Source organism: Protopterus annectens, chromosome 15.part0 (genome assembly GCF_019279795.1).
Source record: "Protopterus annectens isolate FY-2018-M chromosome 15.part0, PAN1.0, whole genome shotgun sequence".
In the NCBI taxonomy this organism is placed as follows: domain Eukaryota; kingdom Metazoa; phylum Chordata; order Ceratodontiformes; family Protopteridae; genus Protopterus; species Protopterus annectens.
The window spans coordinates 774,002,846-774,028,457 of record NC_056749.1 but is presented as its reverse complement, the minus strand read 5'-3'; the positions used below and the strand labels follow the sequence as shown (position 1 = coordinate 774,028,457).

Genomic DNA, 25,612 nt, shown 5'->3' with positions numbered 1-25,612 from the left:
CATGCTTATCTTGTGGCACTCCTCTTTCCCTGATCTGTGTATAAGTAACAGTGTACACCTTCCATTTCTTGACTTTCCCATGCTTATCTTGTGGCACTCCTCTTTCCCTGATCTGTGTATAAGTAACAGTGTACACCTTCCATTTCTTGACTTTCCCATGCTTATCTTGTGGCACTCCTCTTTCCCTGATCTGTGTATAAGTAACAGTGTACACCTTCCATTTCTTGACTTTCCCATGCTTATCTTGTGGCACTCCTCTTTCCCTGATCTGTGTATAAGTAACAGTGTACACCTTCCATTTCTTGACTTTCCCATGCTTATCTTGTGGCACTCCTCTTTCCCTGATCTGTGTATAAGTAACAGTGTACACCTTCCATTTCTTGACTTTCCCATGCTTATCTTGTGGCACTCCTCTTTCCCTGATCTGTGTATAAGTAACAGTGTACACCTTCCATTTCTTGACTTTCCCATGCTTATCTTGTGGCACTCCTCTTTCCCTGATCTGTGTATAAGTAACAGTGTACACCTTCCATTTCTTGACTTTCCCATGCTTATCTTGTGGCACTCCTCTTTCCCTGATCTGTGTATAAGTAACAGTGTACACCTTCCATTTCTTGACTTTCCCATGCTTATCTTGTGGCACTCCTCTTTCCCTGATCTGTGTATAAGTAACAGTGTACACCTTCCATTTCTTGACTTTCCCATGCTTATCTTGTGGCACTCCTCTTTCCCTGATCTGTGTATAAGTAACAGTGTACACCTTCCATTTCTTGACTTTCCCATGCTTATCTTGTGGCACTCCTCTTTCCCTGATCTGTGTATAAGTAACAGTGTACACCTTCCATTTCTTGACTTTCCCATGCTTATCTTGTGGCACTCCTCTTTCCCTGATCTGTGTATAAGTAACAGTGTACACCTTCCATTTCTTGACTTTCCCATGCTTATCTTGTGGCACTCCTCTTTCCCTGATCTGTGTATAAGTAACAGTGTACACCTTCCATTTCTTGACTTTCCCATGCTTATCTTGTGGCACTCCTCTTTCCCTGATCTGTGTATAAGTAACAGTGTACACCTTCCATTTCTTGACTTTCCCATGCTTATCTTGTGGCACTCCTCTTTCCCTGATCTGTGTATAAGTAACAGTGTACACCTTCCATTTCTTGACTTTCCCATGCTTATCTTGTGGCACTCCTCTTTCCCTGATCTGTGTATAAGTAACAGTGTACACCTTCCATTTCTTGACTTTCCCATGCTTATCTTGTGGCACTCCTCTTTCCCTGATCTGTGTATAAGTAACAGTGTACACCTTCCATTTCTTGACTTTCCCATGCTTATCTTGTGGCACTCCTCTTTCCCTGATCTGTGTATAAGTAACAGTGTACACCTTCCATTTCTTGACTTTCCCATGCTTATCTTGTGGCACTCCTCTTTCCCTGATCTGTGTATAAGTAACAGTGTACACCTTCCATTTCTTGACTTTCCCATGCTTATCTTGTGGCACTCCTCTTTCCCTGATCTGTGTATAAGTAACAGTGTACACCTTCCATTTCTTGACTTTCCCATGCTTATCTTGTGGCACTCCTCTTTCCCTGATCTGTGTATAAGTAACAGTGTACACCTTCCATTTCTTGACTTTCCCATGCTTATCTTGTGGCACTCCTCTTTCCCTGATCTGTGTATAAGTAACAGTGTACACCTTCCATTTCTTGACTTTCCCATGCTTATCTTGTGGCACTCCTCTTTCCCTGATCTGTGTATAAGTAACAGTGTACACCTTCCATTTCTTGACTTTCCCATGCTTATCTTGTGGCACTCCTCTTTCCCTGATCTGTGTATAAGTAACAGTGTACACCTTCCATTTCTTGACTTTCCCATGCTTATCTTGTGGCACTCCTCTTTCCCTGATCTGTGTATAAGTAACAGTGTACACCTTCCATTTCTTGACTTTCCCATGCTTATCTTGTGGCACTCCTCTTTCCCTGATCTGTGTATAAGTAACAGTGTACACCTTCCATTTCTTGACTTTCCCATGCTTATCTTGTGGCACTCCTCTTTCCCTGATCTGTGTATAAGTAACAGTGTACACCTTCCATTTCTTGACTTTCCCATGCTTATCTTGTGGCACTCCTCTTTCCCTGATCTGTGTATAAGTAACAGTGTACACCTTCCATTTCTTGACTTTCCCATGCTTATCTTGTGGCACTCCTCTTTCCCTGATCTGTGTATAAGTAACAGTGTACACCTTCCATTTCTTGACTTTCCCATGCTTATCTTGTGGCACTCCTCTTTCCCTGATCTGTGTATAAGTAACAGTGTACACCTTCCATTTCTTGACTTTCCCATGCTTATCTTGTGGCACTCCTCTTTCCCTGATCTGTGTATAAGTAACAGTGTACACCTTCCATTTCTTGACTTTCCCATGCTTATCTTGTGGCACTCCTCTTTCCCTGATCTGTGTATAAGTAACAGTGTACACCTTCCATTTCTTGACTTTCCCATGCTTATCTTGTGGCACTCCTCTTTCCCTGATCTGTGTATAAGTAACAGTGTACACCTTCCATTTCTTGACTTTCCCATGCTTATCTTGTGGCACTCCTCTTTCCCTGATCTGTGTATAAGTAACAGTGTACACCTTCCATTTCTTGACTTTCCCATGCTTATCTTGTGGCACTCCTCTTTCCCTGATCTGTGTATAAGTAACAGTGTACACCTTCCATTTCTTGACTTTCCCATGCTTATCTTGTGGCACTCCTCTTTCCCTGATCTGTGTATAAGTAACAGTGTACACCTTCCATTTCTTGACTTTCCCATGCTTATCTTGTGGCACTCCTCTTTCCCTGATCTGTGTATAAGTAACAGTGTACACCTTCCATTTCTTGACTTTCCCATGCTTATCTTGTGGCACTCCTCTTTCCCTGATCTGTGTATAAGTAACAGTGTACACCTTCCATTTCTTGACTTTCCCATGCTTATCTTGTGGCACTCCTCTTTCCCTGATCTGTGTATAAGTAACAGTGTACACCTTCCATTTCTTGACTTTCCCATGCTTATCTTGTGGCACTCCTCTTTCCCTGATCTGTGTATAAGTAACAGTGTACACCTTCCATTTCTTGACTTTCCCATGCTTATCTTGTGGCACTCCTCTTTCCCTGATCTGTGTATAAGTAACAGTGTACACCTTCCATTTCTTGACTTTCCCATGCTTATCTTGTGGCACTCCTCTTTCCCTGATCTGTGTATAAGTAACAGTGTACACCTTCCATTTCTTGACTTTCCCATGCTTATCTTGTGGCACTCCTCTTTCCCTGATCTGTGTATAAGTAACAGTGTACACCTTCCATTTCTTGACTTTCCCATGCTTATCTTGTGGCACTCCTCTTTCCCTGATCTGTGTATAAGTAACAGTGTACACCTTCCATTTCTTGACTTTCCCATGCTTATCTTGTGGCACTCCTCTTTCCCTGATCTGTGTATAAGTAACAGTGTACACCTTCCATTTCTTGACTTTCCCATGCTTATCTTGTGGCACTCCTCTTTCCCTGATCTGTGTATAAGTAACAGTGTACACCTTCCATTTCTTGACTTTCCCATGCTTATCTTGTGGCACTCCTCTTTCCCTGATCTGTGTATAAGTAACAGTGTACACCTTCCATTTCTTGACTTTCCCATGCTTATCTTGCGGCACTCCTCTTTCCCTGATCTGTGTATAAGTAACAGTGTACACCTTCCATTTCTTGACTTTCCCATGCTTATCTTGTGGCACTCCTCTTTCCCTGATCTGTGTATAAGTAACAGTGTACACCTTCCATTTCTTGACTTTCCCATGCTTATCTTGTGGCACTCCTCTTTCCCTGATCTGTGTATAAGTAACAGTGTACACCTTCCATTTCTTGACTTTCCCATGCTTATCTTGTGGCACTCCTCTTTCCCTGATCTGTGTATAAGTAACAGTGTACACCTTCCATTTCTTGACTTTCCCATGCTTATCTTGTGGCACTCCTCTTTCCCTGATCTGTGTATAAGTAACAGTGTACACCTTCCATTTCTTGACTTTCCCATGCTTATCTTGTGGCACTCCTCTTTCCCTGATCTGTGTATAAGTAACAGTGTACACCTTCCATTTCTTGACTTTCCCATGCTTATCTTGTGGCACTCCTCTTTCCCTGATCTGTGTATAAGTAACAGTGTACACCTTCCATTTCTTGACTTTCCCATGCTTATCTTGTGGCACTCCTCTTTCCCTGATCTGTGTATAAGTAACAGTGTACACCTTCCATTTCTTGACTTTCCCATGCTTATCTTGTGGCACTCCTCTTTCCCTGATCTGTGTATAAGTAACAGTGTACACCTTCCATTTCTTGACTTTCCCATGCTTATCTTGTGGCACTCCTCTTTCCCTGATCTGTGTATAAGTAACAGTGTACACCTTCCATTTCTTGACTTTCCCATGCTTATCTTGTGGCACTCCTCTTTCCCTGATCTGTGTATAAGTAACAGTGTACACCTTCCATTTCTTGACTTTCCCATGCTTATCTTGCGGCACTCCTCTTTCCCTGATCTGTGTATAAGTAACAGTGTACACCTTCCATTTCTTGACTTTCCCATGCTTATCTTGTGGCACTCCTCTTTCCCTGATCTGTGTATAAGTAACAGTGTACACCTTCCATTTCTTGACTTTCCCATGCTTATCTTGTGGCACTCCTCTTTCCCTGATCTGTGTATAAGTAACAGTGTACACCTTCCATTTCTTGACTTTCCCATGCTTATCTTGTGGCACTCCTCTTTCCCTGATCTGTGTATAAGTAACAGTGTACACCTTCCATTTCTTGACTTTCCCATGCTTATCTTGTGGCACTCCTCTTTCCCTGATCTGTGTATAAGTAACAGTGTACACCTTCCATTTCTTGACTTTCCCATGCTTATCTTGCGGCACTCCTCTTTCCCTGATCTGTGTATAAGTAACAGTGTACACCTTCCATTTCTTGACTTTCCCATGCTTATCTTGTGGCACTCCTCTTTCCCTGATCTGTGTATAAGTAACAGTGTACACCTTCCATTTCTTGACTTTCCCATGCTTATCTTGTGGCACTCCTCTTTCCCTGCTTCTGCTACAGGCTCCACGGCAAGAAAGAGTGATGTAATGGCGTCAGCTGCCTTGCTTTATAGCACTGATGACATGACATCAGACTACAGGCGACAGCAGCCGACGCAAAAAAAAAACTACTCTGGTATTCGGGCCGGCCATGGACTACCACAGCAGGGATAACCCACAGGTGATGACTGCAACAGTAAAATACGATGAACATTGTTCGTTCTACAATCAGGATGCAATCTATGGATCATCCATTCTCTAACACATTTTAGCTAAGCTGCCACTATTCACTGATAAAATATTACACTGAAGAAGCTGTTTCATATGGCACTTATCCTGGAACAGTGATGGCGAACCTGTGACACACCATGATATTTTGGGTGACACATCAGCATTCACCAACACCCAAGTTATCAAAGAAACTGAATGAATAAAAATACAAGAAATATGTGAACCTGCACTTATTTATTAAAACTCAGCAAGAACAAAGCCATTAAATGACATTAATCAATGCAACATGCTCCATATTATTTCAGTTTAATTCAAAACTATTAAAAGTCGGTAATTTTTGGTGCACTGTTTTAAGCCCAATTAGCAGTGCACATATTGTTTTTTCTATTGTAAGTCAATGATTTTTCTTTTGTGTATGTGTGTGTGTGTGTTTTACTTATAATTACAGAAAGGATTAAGGGATTCATAATAACAAATCAATGTCACTAAGAGTACTGAGACTGCATCAGAAAAAAAACACAAAACTAAAGTCTACACCAGGAAAGGCTTAATTTTACAAAAAAAAAAAAATAGAAGTGCGTATTCACCCTCCTCACCTCTAAACATTCTAAAATTTGCTGTCTTTTTTGATAAGTGGAAAACTTCTTTACCCTCCAAGTTCTCTAATCTTGATACAGTAATAGCTCACTCCCATTTCAAATTTGCATCAATAAATACCATGTATCCACACAGAAGAAAGGTACAAAAGTCCCAAACAAAGAATAAGGGAATCCTCAGCACAACTGGCAACTTTTTATGCTCTTTTTCCACTGGTCAATCAATAAGATGGGTACAGGTATGTTGTTGATGTTGTGTCTTTCGGCTTTTCCCAGTTAGGGGTCGCCACAGCGGAACTCCGGTCCACTAATGATTGGCAGTAGATTTTTATGTGCCGAGTTGCCGGCCCTGACACACAACCTTCAACGAAGGTACGCCCATTCATACATGTCTCCACAAAGAAGATGCTCTAGCAGAGAATCGAACAGGACAACGTCTTACTGTGAGGCGACAACGCTACCACAGCACCACCACTGCAGAAGATGGGTACAGGTATATGCATCATTAAAGAGCATTCGCTGCCCTAGTGCAAGCATTTTTTTTTGCAATGCACTTCTAGTGCTGTCTAACGTGCAGTTAACATGCAAGGGAGCACTGCCACACTGCACTATGTCTGTGAACAGGCACCTACTTACAGGGACTTCAGCGCATGAGAAATGCCTCAGTATGGATTACACTTCATGTTCATTTACTTTATGTGTAACTCAAAGAAAGCAGTCTATAATCCATTCCAAACCACTCAGAGCCAGACTGGCCTTGTTGGAATGCTTCGGCTCATCACTTACTGAGTAATGAGGTAACTGCTTATCAAAAGGGAATGTTTTCGGACATAACAAGAAAGCAGCAACAATAATCCTAAAATGTTTAAAGCCCAACAGTTTACTGTACGATGTAGCATGCACAATTCAGGAACTGAGTTCTCTACAACATGTACTGTCTGAACTTAAAATGCAGTGCATGTTACGTACAATAAACAAACAACAAAACACTGCAACTAACAACTTTTTTACTAACAACTTTTTTACACAACAGTGCCATTTTTTTTTTACAAGGAAGAAATTCTTGAACATTTTCCTGAAGCTACAAACAATACAGAGAACTAAATTTAATCCTCTAAGAGTTTTCCAGTCTGAAGATTCTAAAAATAGGACTTATGAATCTGAGAGCTTTCAGCAGTTTTTCACAGCAACTGTGGTCCCCCTCATTCTTCTTGTTTTGTCTGTGTTTTCTACCCGCACGACCAATCTGACTATATAATTTCTTGTTTTATATATGGGTGTACGTCACCTAAAACTCATTTGACAGATTTTCATTTGACCGAAACCAAGTTGTCTAATTTTAAGATTACCAAAAACTCAATTTGACTAAATCCCATTTCACTGAATGTTAAGCCACAGAAATGATGTGGGTTTCCGATAAACCACTCGAAGAAAAATATAAAAAAAAACACTGACCACTGGGGAAAAAATGCTGCACACAGTAAGTATCAAAGTATTTAATGCAAAAAATCTACCTCCTCAGCAAACGTAGCCTTCTAGGAGTTAGTACACAGTAAAAGAAAACTACTATATATATATCACACACATACAAGATGACTAAACTATTAACCTGTTAAAATTCAACAATTATAAAAAACTTTCCAATCACATTCCTTATTCAGGCCACAGGGACCCAAAGTATTAAATTTAAGAATAAAAACTGTTTCTTTATAAAGTAATTTATTTTTTAACAGTACAGCATCTCTAGCAAACATCTGTTCCAAAATACATGCTTTCAAATTAGTAAATGTCTCATTATGTACCAAGTTAAAATGTATAGCCACTGGATTATCATAATTTTTGGTGTGGGTTTCCCTTCATCTGTGACTTGCTTATGAATATATATGCCCTTTTCCCCACTTTAGTGTGATCCTGGAGTTAGTATATATAGTTAGGGAGGGGTGTGTGGGTGACGTAGCCCCCTCCCCCCACCTAGTTTAGTTTTATATTGTCTGGTTTCTGTTAAGAGAGTAAGTAAGTAGTTTTTAAGATCTGGAAATAGTTAAGTCATTGGTGTTGCAATTGTACATGTCTGTGGTGTAAAATCTAGTATTTTGAAATTCAGCATTGTAAGCTTTTGGCGAAATGAGATTCAGTCAAATGAGTTTTTGGTAATTTGGTCTCGGTCAAATGAAATACTGTCGAATGAGTTTTAAGTGAAGTGAAGTTGACCTAGAGATATATATATATATATATATATATATATATATATATATATATATATATATGTATATATATATATATATATATATATATATATATATATATATATATATATATATACACACACATACACATACATACATAGATATTGATACACACACACACTGTATACATACATATATATATATATATATATATATATATATATATATATATATATATATATATATATGTGTGTGTGTGTGTGTGTGTGAGTCTATGTATATGTACACACATACACGGGAATTAAAAATCCTAAGACTCCTGTATTAAGTGAACCATGTAATGCGTTTCCACACCATTATGACACCAGGAAAAAGGGAAGAGGATGATGTAATTCTCCTAAAAGCAGACAAAACTGGGATTACAGGCCTTCCTTGTCTGATAGTTGCTTGTCTTTCGGCTTTTCCCGGTTAGGGGTCGCCACAGCGGAACTCCAGTCCACTAATGATTGGCAGTAGATTTTCACGAACGCCGAGGTGCCAGCTCGACGTTCAAACTTCAACGAAGGCACGCCCATTTACACGTCTTTCTAACGCCCACCCAACCGCGGGGAGGACATGCAGACTCCACATAGAAGGCACTGCCCACACTCTAGCCGAGAATCGAACTGGAGAACCTCTTGCTGTGAGGCAACAATGTTACCACTGCACCAAAACTGGCAATTAACTGCACTTCCTGTTTCCTTAGTCTGGTAAGGACCCAGAGAATTAGCAGAAATTAAGGGAAGTGGTAAAAAATGTAATGTTTGATCGTTCTGTTCTGCTAGAGAGGATTTTTGTCAGTACTCAGAGGATCTCTGTTAATACTTTTTACTACAGAGCTGTCCATGTATTTTGTTCTTCACATTTCCTGTTGTTAGGTACAACTGATTCTTAACTGCAAAGCTTATAAGCAAAACAATACAAACTGTGGTGGCCACATTAGCTCATTAATACTTACATGCTTTGTGCTCTCTGAAAGCTGTCTTTCCACCGTCTTCACAATCTCTCTAAATGAAGGCCTCGCTGAAGGAACCAAGTCCCAACAAGCTTTCATTATTTCATACCTGCAGAAGCATTTCAGTTAAGAGTCATGTCTTTGTATTCCAGAATTATGACATCAAAAGGCACACAGTGAAACAATCTCCTGTGATTAATAATTATCTGCAATGACAAATAATGACAATGTATACTAATGCAAACATAAATATTTATGTACTTCAGTCCCCTGCACCTGAACTGTGTCTAAAACAGGTCCCTTGCATGTAACTATATTACCCCAGTGAACAAATCAGAAATAAATAAAATAAAAATAAATAAATACTGAATAAAGAATAAAAATGTCTAATCACTTTTCCAATAAAGCCCAGGTAGAATGTCTTTTGTCTGGCCATCTACACATGTGACTAAATGGTCACTTGCTGAGATAAAGACAAATGGTCTTTGAGAGGTCTGGTCTCTTTCTCCACCACTGTAACCACTGGATGATTACAAAAAAACATTCTTCAAGGTAGACTGGCTGGGAAGATTGGATTTTACTGCTTCATAGCAGCATACTTTGCCCTTGTATAACCATTCTCCATAAATGCAAGGATTCTGCAGATATGCACCATCCCCAAAGAAGGCTGCAAAAGTCCATTTATAAAAATTATGCAGGGTGTAAGGAATCACTTTGTAAGCCACTGTAGACATTAAAAAGATGACTACATTGTGGTGACAAGTTCAGGAACTGCCTGAAGGCCCCAGGTAGGCTAAAGTATCAATGCACAACAGCAAAATAAGGAACACAAAAAGTCATTAACCTGTGACCCCCCTCCCAAAAAAAATATCACACTAATGAAGTGAAATCTGCTTTGTGGAGAAAAGCTGTGGTTTCTTGTAATGTAGGCAGGCAAACAAGCTAGTCCTTTTTTCAGAGGCTTGTCTTCATAGCCACTACTATCAGCAAGGGCTCCCATGGAATTATGTACAATACAGTAGCAAAGATTAAAGAGCCGAGCACTGGGAAATGAACAGCCACTGCAAGCATACTGCTAAAGAGCTTGCATACAAGACCCTGTAATTGATTCTCACTGGGAAAACTCTTATGCTAAGGAAATAAAAGTGTTATTTCTGCAGAGTTTGAGCGCTGCTCCATTATATCAACTTAAACAGTGCAAACAGTGCTCCAGCCGTGGAAAGCAAGTGTGCTCAGCAGTATGACATTTAAAAGCAAAGCACATAAAATCTATTTATCTTCTTCATAAAATATGTCCTTTATACTATCCCTCACTTTCTTAAATGATGTCAAAAACCTTTTATACTCTGATGATGTAGTGACTTCTATTACATATATTGTATATATATTTCTTGTGTTATTAGTTTTTTGAAGGTTTCCTTTTGTATGTACTGTTTGTTATGTGTGTTTGATTGGATGTATCGCTGTTGTTGTTGATTTTGGCTTTTCCCGGTCAGGGGTCGCCACAGCGGAACTCCTGTCCGCTAATGATTGGCAGTAGATTTTTACATGCCGAGTTGCCGGCCCTGACGCACGACCTTCAACGAAGGTACGCCCATTCACGGATGTCTCCACACAGAACACGATCTAGCTGAGAATCGAACAGGACAACGTCTTACTGTGAGGCGACAACGTTACCGCAGCACCACCACCGCAGTTATTGGATGTATCACTGTTAATATCTGAAAATTCAAATAAAGAAATTTTGGAAAAAGAAAAAAGGAAAGCACAAAACTGAAAAAGCTGCACGAACAGTTATTTGTAGTAATCAGTCGCTGGAATTTTAATTAAAAGAATCTAAAATGGTAAGCACTGACTGCTGAAAGTGACAAGCATATTTTAACTAATAAAGCTGGAGCAAATTAAACAAAACGAGAAGCCAGGCTTATTATTTCCAGTTGTCTACATCATCCTTTTAGCTGTAGTGAACTGTATAAGAATGTGTATACTTTAGGGATCTGCATGTCACCTAAAACAATGCGGCAGTACCCCACAGTTCAGGAACCATCTTATTTTGGATGGTGTGGGAGAGGCTGTGCAACTATGCAGCAGCACACATATAAGGAAACAAGAAGTTATGTACTCACCATAACGTTCGATGTATGCAGTCCATCTCGCCTCATATTCTTACCCGTGGGTTCGGAGCCGACTCGGCCAAACTTTTCTAGCTCAAAGTCTTCTATTGGCTGGGCTAAGCAGGTATCCCATGCTGCACTGCTCCATATCCCCAGATCTAGTTTGCTGCATACACTCATTCATACCCCATGCATCACAACATCCAGGGAAAGAAGAATAAGCTAAAAGTGAAGGGAACTCTGCAGATAGAAACCTAACCTCCAGATCCTCCAGGAAGGGGGAAGGTGAGAGGGTAAGTAAGAATGTTAGGCGAGTTGGACTACATACATCGAATGTTATGGTGAGTACATAACTTCTTGATGTTATGTAGTCCTATCTCGCCTACATTCTTACCCATGGGACAGCGTCCCTAGCACCTACATCCTGGGTGGCTCATAGGAAAATACTCCTGAGTACTGTGGAACCAAAGGACGACCTGCCCCTACAAACCACGTCCAATTTGTAATGAGAAACAAATGTGTGGGGAGAAGACCAAGTAGCTGCAGCACATATATCATCCATTGACAATCTGGCTTGATATGCTGTAGATGTAGAAACAGCCCGAGTAGAGTGAGCTTTGACTGGAAATGGCAGATCTTTTCCTCCTGCGTGGTAGACGAAAGAGATGCAACTAGATATATATCTGGATAGGGTGATCTTGGAGACCGGGGACCCAATTTTGTTTTCCGAAAAGGAGACAAATAGTTGATCAGACTTCCGGATATCTTTTGTTCGGTGCAGATAGAAACGTAACTGTCTGTGTACATCAAATTGATGAAATTTAAATTCTGCCTTGTTTGAAAAATGAGGAAAGAATACAGGCAACTCAATGGATTGATTAAGATTAGATACGGAAGCCACTTTAGGAAGGAAAGAAGGGTTTGGTCTAAGAGAAACCCTGTCCTTATGGAAGATTAAGTATGGAGGTTTGATAGAAAGGGCTTGAATTTCTGAAACTCGCCTTGCTGAAGTGATTGCTGTTAAGAAGACTGTTTTCCAGGTCAATAATTTCAAGTCACAGGTAGCTGCAGGCTCGAAAGGTGGTGAAGTAAGGGCTTGTAGAACAAAACTGAGATCCCAGGGCATGATAGGTTCGGAGACCGGAGGACAGAGTAACAGAGTACCCTTCAGGAAAGCCTTGCAGAGTCTATGAGCCATGAGACTAGTCTCATTAGCAACATGAAAATTAGAGATCGCTGCCAATTGAACTTTGATGGTAGCTGATGCGGAACCCTGATGGAAAAGCATAGACAAAAACTCCAAGACTGAAGCAATTGGAGCTGTGTAAGGATCAATTCCTTGGGTATGCGCCCAAATAGAAAACCTCTTCCATTTGCTAGAATAAATCTTCCTAGTAGATGGCTTATGAGAGGAAGATAAAATGCGAACCACTTCCGGTGAAAAATTATGAAGCCTAACTAACGATGGAAGTGGAGTAGCCAGGCTGTCAACCAGAGGGTCATCAGAGAGGGGTGGAACTGTCCCGACGTGTGTCAGTAAATCTGGTTGAGGGTCCAGAATCCAAGGAGTGTCCACAATGTATGGTTGGAGAAAGGGGAACCAGACTTGACGAGGCCAGTGCGGAGCAATCAGAATCATTCTGCTTCCCAAGGATTGCACTTTTTGAATCACTTTTGACAGCAAGGGAAATGGAGGGAAAGCATAAAGAAGACCGGAGGGCCAATCGTGAACTAGAGCGTCCCTGGGTGACTCCCCCTGTGGGGGGATCAACGTGATGTAGCTGCTGCATTTGGCATTGAGGGGGCTGGCAAAAAGGTTGCAGCAAGGCTGACCCCATCTGCTGAAGATTCGTTCTGCAACTAGACGATTCAGGGACCACTCGTAAGGCATCAGAATAACTCTGCTTAGCCTGTCCGCAATCACATTGGACTTCCCCGGAATGTGCGTTGCCAACAGAAACCGTTGGGAAGATACTGCCCACTGCCACACTCGCATGGCCTCTCTGCACAGGGGGTAAGACCTGGTCCCCCCTTGCTTGTTTAGATACCACACTACTGACATGTTGTCCGAGTGTATTGCAATCGTCCCTAGAGTTAGAAAGCTCTGAAGTGCCTGCAACGCAAGTAGCACTGCTCTCATCTCTAGGACGTTGATATGCAGATGTATCTCGTGATCTTGCCACATGCCTTGGACTGTCCTGCCAAGATAATGCCCCGCCCCCCACCTGGGAGCCATCCGTGGTCACTGTGGCAACCGGGATGGGTGGAACGAAGGGCCTTCCCCCGTCCAAATTGTTGGTGTAAAGTCACCAACTGAGATCCTGTTTGCATCTGTCCGTGAGCAAAATGGGGTGAGAAAGTGGAAATTTTTGGAGAGACCATTGAAAAAAGAGGAGCCATTGAAGAAGTCTCATGTGCAATCTCGCTAGAGGGACCAACATAATTGTTGCTGCCATGGTCCCCAGGAGTTGAAGAACCCATCTTGCCTTCGCTTTCCTCAGGGGCATCAGGGTGTGTATCTGTTGTTGTAAGACTCTGATCCTTTCCTGCGGTAAAAATGCTCGCATTCGAATGGTGTCTAATTCTGCGCCTATAAAGGTGACACGCTGCGAGGGCAACAAAGCAGATTTTTCCCAATTTAGTGTTATGCCCAACTGTTGACAGAGAGTGACGGTAGCATCCCTGGTTTGGACTAGTTGATGCCTGGTGGAGGCGGTAAGGAGCCAGTCGTCCAGATACAGAAACATTTGGAATCCCTGACGTCTCAAGTGAGCAGTCACCACCGCCATACACTTGGTGAACACCCTGGGGGCTGTGTTGAGACCAAAGGGCATGGCTCGAAACTGGAAATGACTGGCTCCCAGCCGGAAGCGTAGGTGACTCCTGGATGCCCTGTCCATTTTGACATGGTAGTAAGTATCCTTGAGGTCGATGGAACACATTCATACCTCCTCTCCCAACAATGGGAGAATCGATTGTATTGTGACCATATGGAACTTGGACTTCTGTACATAATTGTTCAGTTGGCTGAGATCTAATATGGGTCTCAGGTCCCCTGTTCTTTTCGGCACCAAAAAGAATCTTGACTAAGTCCCTAATCCGATTTGGTCTGAAGGGACACGCTGGATGGCTCCTTTTCCTAGCAGCTTTGAAACTTCTGAGGCTGCTTGATCCCTTTGACTGGGGGGAACATCTGGGATATTTCTGATTGAAGGGGGGGTCTGATGTAAACGGAATGAGATAACCTCCGGAAATTATTCGTAATACCCATCGGTCCTGGGTGATGCTTTTCCAGATATTTGCAGATAGATGCTTCCGGATATAACAAAATTCGACCCCCGACTGGCTCCAGAAAAGCACAGCCGGGCACTCCCTCAGGAACGAGAGTAGGGAGAGCCGCGAAAGGAATCACAGTCTCCCGAATTGCAGGGACCCCTCTGCCTCTAGGACAGCGTCTCCCTGAATAACCTCCCCGTCCTCTGCCTCTGGAGGGGGACTCACCTTGTACGGAAGGAAAAAACCTCTGTGATTTTTTGAACCACATCTTCCCACCCGGCTGGGCCTTGGGGTAAGGCCTAGAAGGAAGGGAAAAACGGACCCCTATGGCAGACATGGTCTTTTCCTCTAGCTCGCACCTGGTGAGGGTGTCTTTCACTTTGGTTCCAAACAAAGAAGAACCATCAAAGGGGGCGTCAGTGAAGGAAGACTTGAAGGCCTCCGCGAAGTGACAAAGGCGCAGTCAGGCTTGCCTTCTAAGGGCGACTCCTGAGCTTGCTGCCCTACTTGCTCCCTCGGCTGCATACGAAATGAGCCGCATGGAGGAGTTGACAATGGAATTGAGGATAGACACCTGGGTGTTAACCGTCTGGGCCACCACCTCAGGGACGTTACCCGCAAGAGTATCTCCTAACTCCTTGAGGAGATCTCTCTGGAGCAGAGTGAAATGAGACAGATAGTTCAGCGACCGTAAGGTAAAGGTTGCTGACAAGAGGGTACGCTTTCCGTACTGGTCCATGGTCCTAGACTCCTTGTTAGGAGGATGGAAGGAGGAAGAGGTCTTTGCTACTTCCTTCTGAGTGGCCGCCGCCACCACCATGGCCTATACAGGGACTCCTTTGGACAGAAACTCCTTACCCTGGGGAGCAGAAAGAAACTTGTTGGGACGCCTGGGTACGGGCCCCACAGAATCAGGGTTTTCCCACACCCTTTGACAAATCAAATCTAGGAGCTCGTCGAAGCGTGGGGACACCCAGGAGTCGGAGGGCTGAGCACCAAAGGCCTTAAGGAAGACCGACTCCTCCTCGGAAGGAGCTTTGGACAGCCAGTTACCGCTTTGTTTCAGTATCTCCAGGATGTCGGAGAAGGAAACATCATCAGATTATGACTTGGGGACCCCTCCGATTCCTCGAGGTCAGTATCAGAGGTGAGAGACTCATCCTGGGAGTCTATGTGCTTCCTCTTGCATGTTTTCTTTCTAGGGGGGCTCCTCAGGCACGAACTCTGAAGGGCCCTCAGAAATTTGGGGACCACTCGTGGGGGTATCCCTAGGTTCATAGGTTCATACTAGGCTATCTGCCTAAGGGCATTTATAAGCCTAGCCCATAGTTATGTGGCTTTCGCCACCCCTTTAGTTTGAATAAAACTATGCCTATTATTTTGCTGTGCCTCTGTCAAGCAGTGACACTGAAGTAATCCCTGGGGTATATCTGCGATCTCCCATCCATTGGTCAAGATTCCTCTTGAACAAGGCCAGCGAGGTGCTCTGCCTCACATGTACCGGGATTTTGTTCCACAGCATAGGGAGTCTCTGGGTGATGAATCTGTCCCTCCAGCACGTTCTATTAATAACCGTGTCAAGGTTTAAGTCTCCCGCCCTTGTGGTTCTGAGGGATCTAGATTTTTTGAGGTGAAGCATATTCATCAAATCTGGGTTTGACATGGCCTTATATGTCAGGCACAGGTCACCTCTGAGCAAGCGGTATGAGACTGAATAGAGCTGGAGTTCTTTCAGTCGGGCAGCATAAGACATAGGCTCTGGTGCTCTGCTGTCCATGGATGGGTGGTGATCAGAGGCTCTCACCGGAGTGGTGGGGGACAGAGTGACCGACCCGCCTTGATGTAGCTGACAATCTGGCCTGCGCAGTCCGCATGGCCTCGAAGGCAGGCCCCCCCCCCCGAGTCCGAGGACCAGCCAGCCTCCGAGACCATGACGGGAGTCGGAGTTCCCCGAGCCAAGGCACCGAGAGGGAGACTCAGAACAAAAATATGTCCCGAGATGTCCCCCTCGGGCCCGACTGAAGATTCCCGAGTCCCGAACCCCAAGGATGGAGCTACCGGGGTCGGAGCCGATGTCGGTACCGATGGTGGGGTCGGAGGGGCCATCGGAACCGGCCCAGACATCACACAGAGCGGAACACTCCGACTCCAAAAACAGAGATGCGCTCGGAGGATGAATGATTGAAGAAGTGGTCGTGATTTTCTCCGGAGTCAACTGGGCCAGAGCTGATAACAATTTTGCCAAAACCGGTGACTGGAGGAGCCTCTGGACCACCCTATCAACATCCACATCCGAAAAGGTCCTGGAGGATTTGGAGGACAGGGAGGGAAATCGAGATCTCCTCTCAGGAGATACTGGTCTGAGACTGGGCGATCAGCTCCGAAGAGGTTCCAATATAATTGGAGCCGACGCCAGTTCCATCAACACTGACACTTCCTGCGGCCCCGAGGACAGTGGAGCCGAGGAGGTCGATGCAAGTTTTGTGACTTTCTCCGGAGGCTCCGATGAAACTGACGGAGCTCGAGATCTCTTTTTAGACTTGGATGACTTAGACTTAGCACTGGGAGAAGAATCCAAGGCCTCTTCGAAAGAGGGTTTCAAGAGTTCCTTTAAGATCAGCTTATTCTTTCTCTTTTGGAGCACTCTGGGATTGAACACATGGCAAAAGCTGCAGGACTCCTGCAGACAAATGGCTCCCAGGCAATAGACACAAATAGAATGCCCATCGGTGATGGACATTTTGTACCCGCATTTAGAGCACTTTTTGAAACCCGAAGGTTTGTGCTCCTTGGAATCTTTGGACATTTCTCATGGCAAACACCAACAACGCAACCCAAGAAACGGTCTGGCAAGAAACTCACAGATGCTCAACACCACAAAAAACACGGGAACCAGTTATAAACTGTAACAGTACACACACACACACTGGAGAACACACACTGAGACAAACCAGGTCAAAAACCTCTAACTAAAACGGTTAATGACCACGAGGTAAGGGAACAGATACCAAACCTCTATTTAGCACAAACAGACAGGACAAAAGGACTAGGTCCTCTAACTGAAACAGGCCCAGCCCGAAGGAACAGTTAGCGGGATACCACAACACAAGCACACTACCAAAAATCTAAAACAACACTAAAAGACAATAGCTATGAAAAAAAGCTTTTCGTTTATGAACATTTTTCCTCAAAGACAAGAAAAAGGTACTTAGCCACAGCCAAGAGCGAGTCCACGTCTGAGCTACACAAGCGGCAAATGAGATCTGGGGATATGGAGCAGTGCACCATGGGATACCTGCTTAGCCCAGCCAATAGAAGACTTCGAGATAGAAAAGTTTGGCCAAGTCGGAGTTGATATTCGGCTCTGAACCCATGGGTAAGAATGTAGGCGAGATAGGACTACATAACATCAAAGGGATATCAGAAAACACGCAGGAAATAGCAACACATCTGACAAAGAAGTAGATGAGACTACAATGGCAGTCGATGCATATTAAAGAAGAATGGAAGCAACAGCTGATATACAAGTCCTGGGACACATGACATGGGAGCTTTAAGGTGAAAAATAAATTGTCTAGCAGGAATGATACGCTCAGATAATGTGTTTGTTGAGATCTCTTTCCTTTTTTAAGAGAAGTGAAGAAATGTATCTCTTTTTTTTCTGAAGAAATGTCAAGCAGTCTTTATTTTGCCTCTGAAGAAATGTCACCACTGAAGAAAATGTCCAAAAGTACACCAGACAAACTCTGTACTGCTGTATCTGTTATACTTTGTTTCAGAACAAATTCTTGCCAAACAGTTAATTCTGTCAGAGCCATTTCAATTCTATTATAGCACAGCTAGACAGATGAATAGACTAAGGCACACACAGTCTAAAACGTCACCCCTGAATGAAACATACTGTCGAGTTTATATACTCTTTTCAACCTATGTTATTTTTAATGTCCTTGTGACTTGTTCTTCTGGTTTCTGTCTGTGTCATGAAAAAGTCCATGGTTATTTCATGCCCTTTTTTGGTTCTCGCTGTATCTGAAGACTTCACAGAAGTCTCTCCACATCACCTTTGCTTCACTTGACTTGTCTGCATTTAATTTATTTATTTCTGCATCTGAAAGTCAACTTCCTTTTTTTCTATAACAGGATGCATTTACAGTATTGCCCACAGCTATATGTTATTAATATCTAAGCTGAACATAACTGTTCTTGCAAAGCAAGCATAATATTTTGAAAACTGCTGTTTGGTCTTGTACATTTCCTTTCACTGTACACACAGTATATTGGGGAAAAGCATTTTAATTTACACAATATCTATCAATTCCCACTTTTTTTATTTAAGACCCATGAAAACTGTAAGACAATTTACAACAGAATATGATATTTAGTACTTTGAATCCCTTGGTCTGTTGTAACATACGAATCCCTTGCATTCAATGCTTTCTCTTTATACAATGTTACATTACCAACGGCTGTTATTTGATTAATACTTTTATTAACACAAATCTTATAATGATGATAAGAGCAATTCATGAGGAAGTTGTAGTACCCCACCATAGACACATGGCCGTTATTACTTATCTATTTTTAACTGTTTTTATGCTTTCTTAAGCAAGTTGTCAGCCTTGCAGTTACACACATTTAAAATCTTGTCAAATTAACGCTTGCTTTACAAGGCAAAACCTTGTATTAGAAACAAGCATATTTCTTTTGCATTACATAATTTCATTATTGCTTTGGGAAAAGAATATTAAAAAAAGGCAATTTACAGGAAAATGTGATCCTTTGTACTTAATAGCATTTCTTCATTGTTAACAACAGTTACTTGTTTGGCAGTTTTATAACACATCTCTACACCATTTCCTATGTCCAGCTGTTTTAATCTTTCCCCATTTTTTATCATGAACTTCCCTCTTTTTTGGTGATTGTTTGCCATGTCATCTGGTAATGTGTGAGTAATTCTCATTATTGGAACGGCATGCTCTATGTGACAGAATTTTTCCTCTTTTATCTTTTCCTTAAAGGAAGTATTATGTGTTAACTCCCATGCTGATTTTATTTTATAGTCAAGCTTTTTTCCAAGACCATAGTTATTTTGAAAACAGTATCCCTTTTCCTATTTTTATCAACTGTAAATGTTTTTTTATGGCTTTTATAAGATTTTTTTAAACATAAAATGTGTATGTGTAACCTTTACAAGGACTGCATATAATGGCATTTTTCCCTCTGTAAGGAATGTGGCTAAAACCCCAACAATTTGACTTGTCACATGCCTTTGCAAACAAATGTTGCATGTCCAAAATATACTGAAATCAGGTATCCGATTATGATGTCCCTGTTCTCATGATTTATTATATCTGAGTATCTCTCCCCATTTTTTCTTTGCAACTGTTTTAGATTGCCTTGTCTTGTTCATAGATTGCTATTATAGAAACAAATTTAAACTTTTGGAAGACTGTTAACAGACTGTCACTGTACTGATACTGTTTGACTGTTATTAACTTACACTAACAGACTGTCACTGTACTGATACTGTTTGACTGTTATTAACTTACACTGTTAGACTGTCACTGTACTGATACTGTTTGACTGTTACTAACTTACACTGTTAACAGACTGTCACTGTACTGATACTGTTTGACTGTTATTAACTTACACCGTTAACAGACTGTCACTGTACTGATACTGTTTGTTATTAACTTACACCATTAACAGACTGTCACTGTACTGATACTGTTTGACTGCTATTAACTTACACCGTTAACAGACTGTCACTGTACTGATACTGTTTGACTGTTATTAACTTACACCGTTAATAGACTGTCACTGTACTGATACTGTTTGACTGTTATTAACTTACACCGTTAACAGACTGTCACTGTACTGATACTGTTTGACTGTTATTAACTTACACCGTTAACAGACTGTCACTGTACTGATACTGTTTGACTGTTATTAACTTATACCGTTAACAGACTGTCACTGTACTGATACTGTTTGACTGTTATTAACTTACACCGTTAACAGACTGTCACTGTACTGATACTGTTTGACTGTTATTAACTTACACTGTTAACAGACTGTCACTATACTGATACTGTTTGACTGTTATTAACTTACACTGTTAACAGACTGTCACTGTACTGATACTGTTTGACTGTTATTAACTTACACTAACAGACTGTTACTGTACTGATACTGTTTGACTGTAATTAACACTGATTTTTATGAACCAACATGATGTGCTGCTGTTGCTTGGATTTTTATTAGCTGAGAAATGCTATTTGTCTAAGTTTTGATGACTCTGTACTTTACTACCTGTATGTATTGCTGTGTATTATTACCTGGATGGCAGTTACACCAGTTTGACTCATGATGTTTTTACTGTACTAGTTTGCTTATAACACTGTTTGCTGTTATATTTTATGTAATACATTGTTTTGAAAATATGACATTACAGTCACTGTTTTTTACCAATATTGATCCTGTTTGCTGTATGCATAAGCTGCCTTTGGAGACATACTGTACTGTTAATGTGGGGGGGAGTGACCCTCTCTTGTTACTATAGACCCTTTTGTCATTTAGGTTTTGTCATAGGTACTGCCTTAAATGTTACTCTATTTTCAGACGTAGATGTGGACTGACATACCTAACATTTAACTGCATTGTTTAGTTTTGCATATACCATTTGCACTACTGTAAATGTATTTTTTGTATTTGTATTAACTTTAACTTTGCATTGTATCTGTATTAACTTTACTTTAAATCTGTATGGCTGTAGGTTATCTCTGTGTTTATTCTGAATCTGTCCTGGCTTATTAAACTACTACAGTATTCTTCTGTCTTTTACTGCCCCCTTTGTTTAATTAACATTGAGTTTTGTATACTAACATTGTCTTCCTTTGCTTTAAAAGATCCCCGTAGTTTGCTGCCAACTGATAACCTGTATTTTGTTAATTTGGTACAGCGGCTAGCGTTGCCGCCTCACAGCAAGAGGTTCTCCAGTTCGATCCTCAGCTGGGGTGCCTTCTGTGTGGAGTCTGTATGTCCTCCCTGTGGTCGCGTGGGTTTCCTCCGGGTGCTCCGGTTTCCTCCCACATCAGGAGGTGAATTGGACACTCTAAATTGGCCCTAGGTGTGAGTGTGTGCCTTCTGTGGAAGGTTGGGCGCCGGGCTGGCAACTTGACACAGTAAAACTCCACTGTCAATCATGAGTGGACAGATGATCCGCTGTGGCAACCCCTGACCGGGAAAAAGCCGAAAGAAGAAGAAGAGGATTGCTTTAATGCCTATTGCCTACAATGATCTGGTATTTCATAGGGTATACTTTATTTTTTATGTATCCGCGGTGGTGGTGCTGCGGTAGCGTTGCCTCACAGTAAGACGTTGTCTGGTAAGATTCTCAGCTAGAGCGTCTTCTGCATGGAGACATGCGTGAACGGGTGTACCTTTGTTGAAGGCTGTACGTCAGGGCTGGCAACTCGGCACGTAAAAATCAACTGCCAGTTATTAGCAGACCGGAATTCCGCTGTGGCAACCCCTAACCAGGGAAAGCCAAAAGACACAACAACTTTATTTTTTCTGTATCCCTCTGTGTTTGTTCCTGTGACTGATTGTCCCTTAATGTATTTTTTATGTATCCCTCTGTGTTTGTTTCTGTGACCGATTGTCCCTTAATGTATTTTTTCTGTATCCCTCTGTGTTTGTTCCTGTGACTTATTGTCCCTTAATGTATTTTTTCTGTATCCCTCTGTGTTTGTTCCTGTGACTGATTGTCCCTTAATGTATTTTTTATGTATCCCTCTGTGTTTGTTTCTGTAACCGATTGTCCCTTAATGTATTTTTTCTGTATCCCTCTGTGTTTGTTCCTGTGACTTATTGTCCCTTAATGTATTTTTTCTGTATCTCTCTGTGTTTGTTTCTGTGACTGGTTGTCCCTTAATGTATTTTTTCTGTATCCCTGTGTGTTTGTTCCTGTGGCTGATTGTCCCCTAATGTATTTTTTCTGTATCCCTCTGTGTTTGTTCCTGTGACTGGTTGTCCCTTAATGTATATTTTCTGTATCCCTCTGTGTTTGTTCCTGTGACTGGTTGTCCCTTAATGTATTTTTTTCTGTATCCCTCTGTGTTTGTTCCTGTGACTGATTGTCCCTTAATGTATTTTTCTGTGTCCCTCTGTTTGTTCCTGTGACTGATTGTCCCTTAATGTATTTTTCTGTATCCCTCTGTGTTTGTTCCTGTGACTGAATGTCCCTCAATGTATTTTTTTCTGTATCCCTCTGTGTTTGTTCCTGTGGCTGATTGTCCCTTAATGTATTTTTTCTGTATCCCTGTGTGTTTGTTCCTGTGGCTGATTGTCCCTTAATGTATTTTTTCTGTATCCCTCTGTGTTTGTTCCTGTGACTGGTTGTCCCTTAATGTATTTTTTCTGTATCCCTCTGTGTTTGTTCATGTGACTGGTTGTCCCTTAATGTATTTTTCTGTATCCCTCTGTGTTTGTTCCTGTGACTTATTGTCCCTTAATGTATTTTTCTGTATCCCTCTGTGTTTGTTCCTGTGACTGAGTGTCCCTTAATGTATTTTTCTGTATCACTCTGTGTTTGTTCCTGTGACTTATTGTCCCTTAATGTATTTTTCTGTATCCCTCTGTGTTTGTTCCTGTGACTTATTGTCCCTTAATGTATTTTTCTGTATCCCTCTGTGTTTGTTCCTGTGACTGAGTGTCCCTTAATGTATTTTTCTGTATCCCTCTGTGTTTGTTCCTGTGACTTATTGTCCCTTAATGTATTTTTTCTGTATCCCTCTGTGTTTGTTCCTGTGACTGGTTGTCCCTTAATGTATTTTTCTGTATCCCTCTGTGTTTGTTCCTGTGACTTATTGTCCCTTAATGTATTTTTCTGTATCCCTCTGTGTTTGTTCCTGTGACTGGTTGTCCCTTAATGTATTTTTATGTATCCCTCTGTGTTTGTTCCTGTGACTGATTGTCCCTTAATGTATTTTTCTGTATCCCTCTGTGTTTGTTCCTGTGACTTATTGTCCCTTAATGTATTTTTCTGTATCCCTCTGTGTTTGTTCCTGTGACTGAGTGTCCCTTAATGTATTTTTCTGTATCCCTCTGTGTTTGTTCCTGTGACTGATTGTCCCTTAATGTATTTTTATGTATCCCTCTGTGTTTGTTCCTGTGACTGATTGTCCCTTAATGTATTTTTATGTATCGCTCTGTGTTTGTTCCTGTGACTGGTTGTCCCTTAATGTATTTTTATGTATCGCTCTGTGTTTGTTCCTGTGACGGATTGTCCCTTAATGTATTTTTATGTATCCCTCTGTGTTTGTTCCTGTGACTGATTGTCCCTTAATGTATTTTTATGTATCACTCTGTGTTTGTTCCTGTGACTGATTGTCCCTTAATGTATTTTTATGTATCGCTCTGTGTTTGTTCCTGTGACTGATTGTCCCTTAATGTATTTTTATGTATCGCTCTGTGTTTGTTCCTGTGACTGATTGTCCCTTAATGTATTTTTATGTATCCCTCTGTGTTTGTTCCTGTGACTGATTGTCCCTTAATGTATTTTTATGTATCGCTCTGTGTTTGTTCCTGTGACTGATTGTCCCTTAATGTATTTTTATGTATCGCTCTGTGTTTGTTCCTGTGACTGATTGTCCCTTAATGTATTTTTATGTATCGCTCTGTGTTTGTTCCTGTGACTGATTGTCCCTTAATGTATTTTTATGTATCGCTCTGTGTTTGTTCCTGTGACTGATTGTCCCTTAATGTATTTTTATGTATCGCTCTGTGTTTGTTCCTGTGACTGATTGTCCCTTAATGTATTTTTATGTATCGCTCTGTGTTTGTTCCTGTGACTGATTGTCCCTTAATGTATTTTTATGTATCGCTCTGTGTTTGTTCCTGTGACGGATTGTCCCTTAATGTATTTTTATGTATCCCTCTGTGTTTGTTCCTGTGACTGATTGTCCCTTAATGTATTTTTTATGTATCCCTCTGTGTTTGTTCCTGTGACTGATTGTCCCTTAATGTATTTTTATGTATCGCTCTGTGTTTGTTCCTGTGACTGATTGTCCCTTAATGTATTTTTATGTATCGCTCTGTGTTTGTTCCTGTGACTGATTGTCCCTTAATGTATTTTTATGTATCGCTCTGTGTTTGTTCCTGTGACTGATTGTCCCTTAATGTATTTTTATGTATCGCTCTGTGTTTGTTCCTGTGACTGATTGTCCCTTAATGTATTTTTATGTATCGCTCTGTGTTTGTTCCTGTGACTGATTGTCCCTTAATGTATTTTTATGTATCGCTCTGTGTTTGTTCCTGTGACTGATTGTCCCTTAATGTATTTTTATGTATCGCTCTGTGTTTGTTCCTGTGACTGATTGTCCCTTAATGTATTTTTATGTATCGCTCTGTGTTTGTTCCTGTGACTGATTGTCCCTTAATGTATTTTTATGTATCGCTCTGTGTTTGTTCCTGTGACTGATTGTCCCTTAATGTATTTTTATGTATCGCTCTGTGTTTGTTCCTGTGACTGATTGTCCCTTAATGTATTTTTATGTATCGCTCTGTGTTTGTTCCTGTGACTGATTGTCCCTTAATGTATGTTTATGTATCGCTCTGTGTTTGTTCGTGTGACTGATTGTCCCTTAATGTATTTTTATGTATCCCTCTGTGTTTGTTCCTGGGACTGATTGTCCATTAATGTATTTTTATGTATTGCTCTGTGTTTGTTCCGGTGACTGAGTGTCCCTTAATGTATTTTTATGTATCCCTCTGTGTTTGTTCCAGGGACTGATTGTCCCTTAATGTATTTTTATGTATCGCTCTGTGTTTGTTCCTGTGACGGATTGTCCCTTAATGTATTTTTCTGTATCCCTCTGTGTTTGTTCCTGTGACTTATTGTCCCTTAATGTATTTTTTCTGTATCCCTCTGTGTTTGTTCCTGTGACTGAGTGTCCCTTAATGTATTTTTCTGTATCCCTCTGTGTTTGTTCCTGTGACTTATTGTCCCTTAATGTATTTTTTCTGTATCCCTCTGTGTTTGTTCCTGTGACTGAGTGTCCCTTAATGTATTTTTCTGTATCCCTCTGTGCTTGTTCCTGTGACTTATTGCCCTTAATGTA

General features: G+C 41.4%; 1 protein-coding gene across 1 annotated transcript in view; it reads right to left on the bottom strand.

Moving 5' to 3' along the window:
* The window catches only part of LOC122789882 (mast/stem cell growth factor receptor Kit-like), a 666,793-nt gene that overhangs the window by 18,491 nt on the left and 622,690 nt on the right, over window positions 1–25,612 (bottom strand). Inside the window, exon 13 of the mRNA XM_044057314.1 lies at window positions 9,103–9,208. Within this exon, the coding sequence (XP_043913249.1) occupies window positions 9,103–9,208 (106 nt within the window). The remainder of the gene's footprint in view (window positions 1–9,102; window positions 9,209–25,612) is intronic.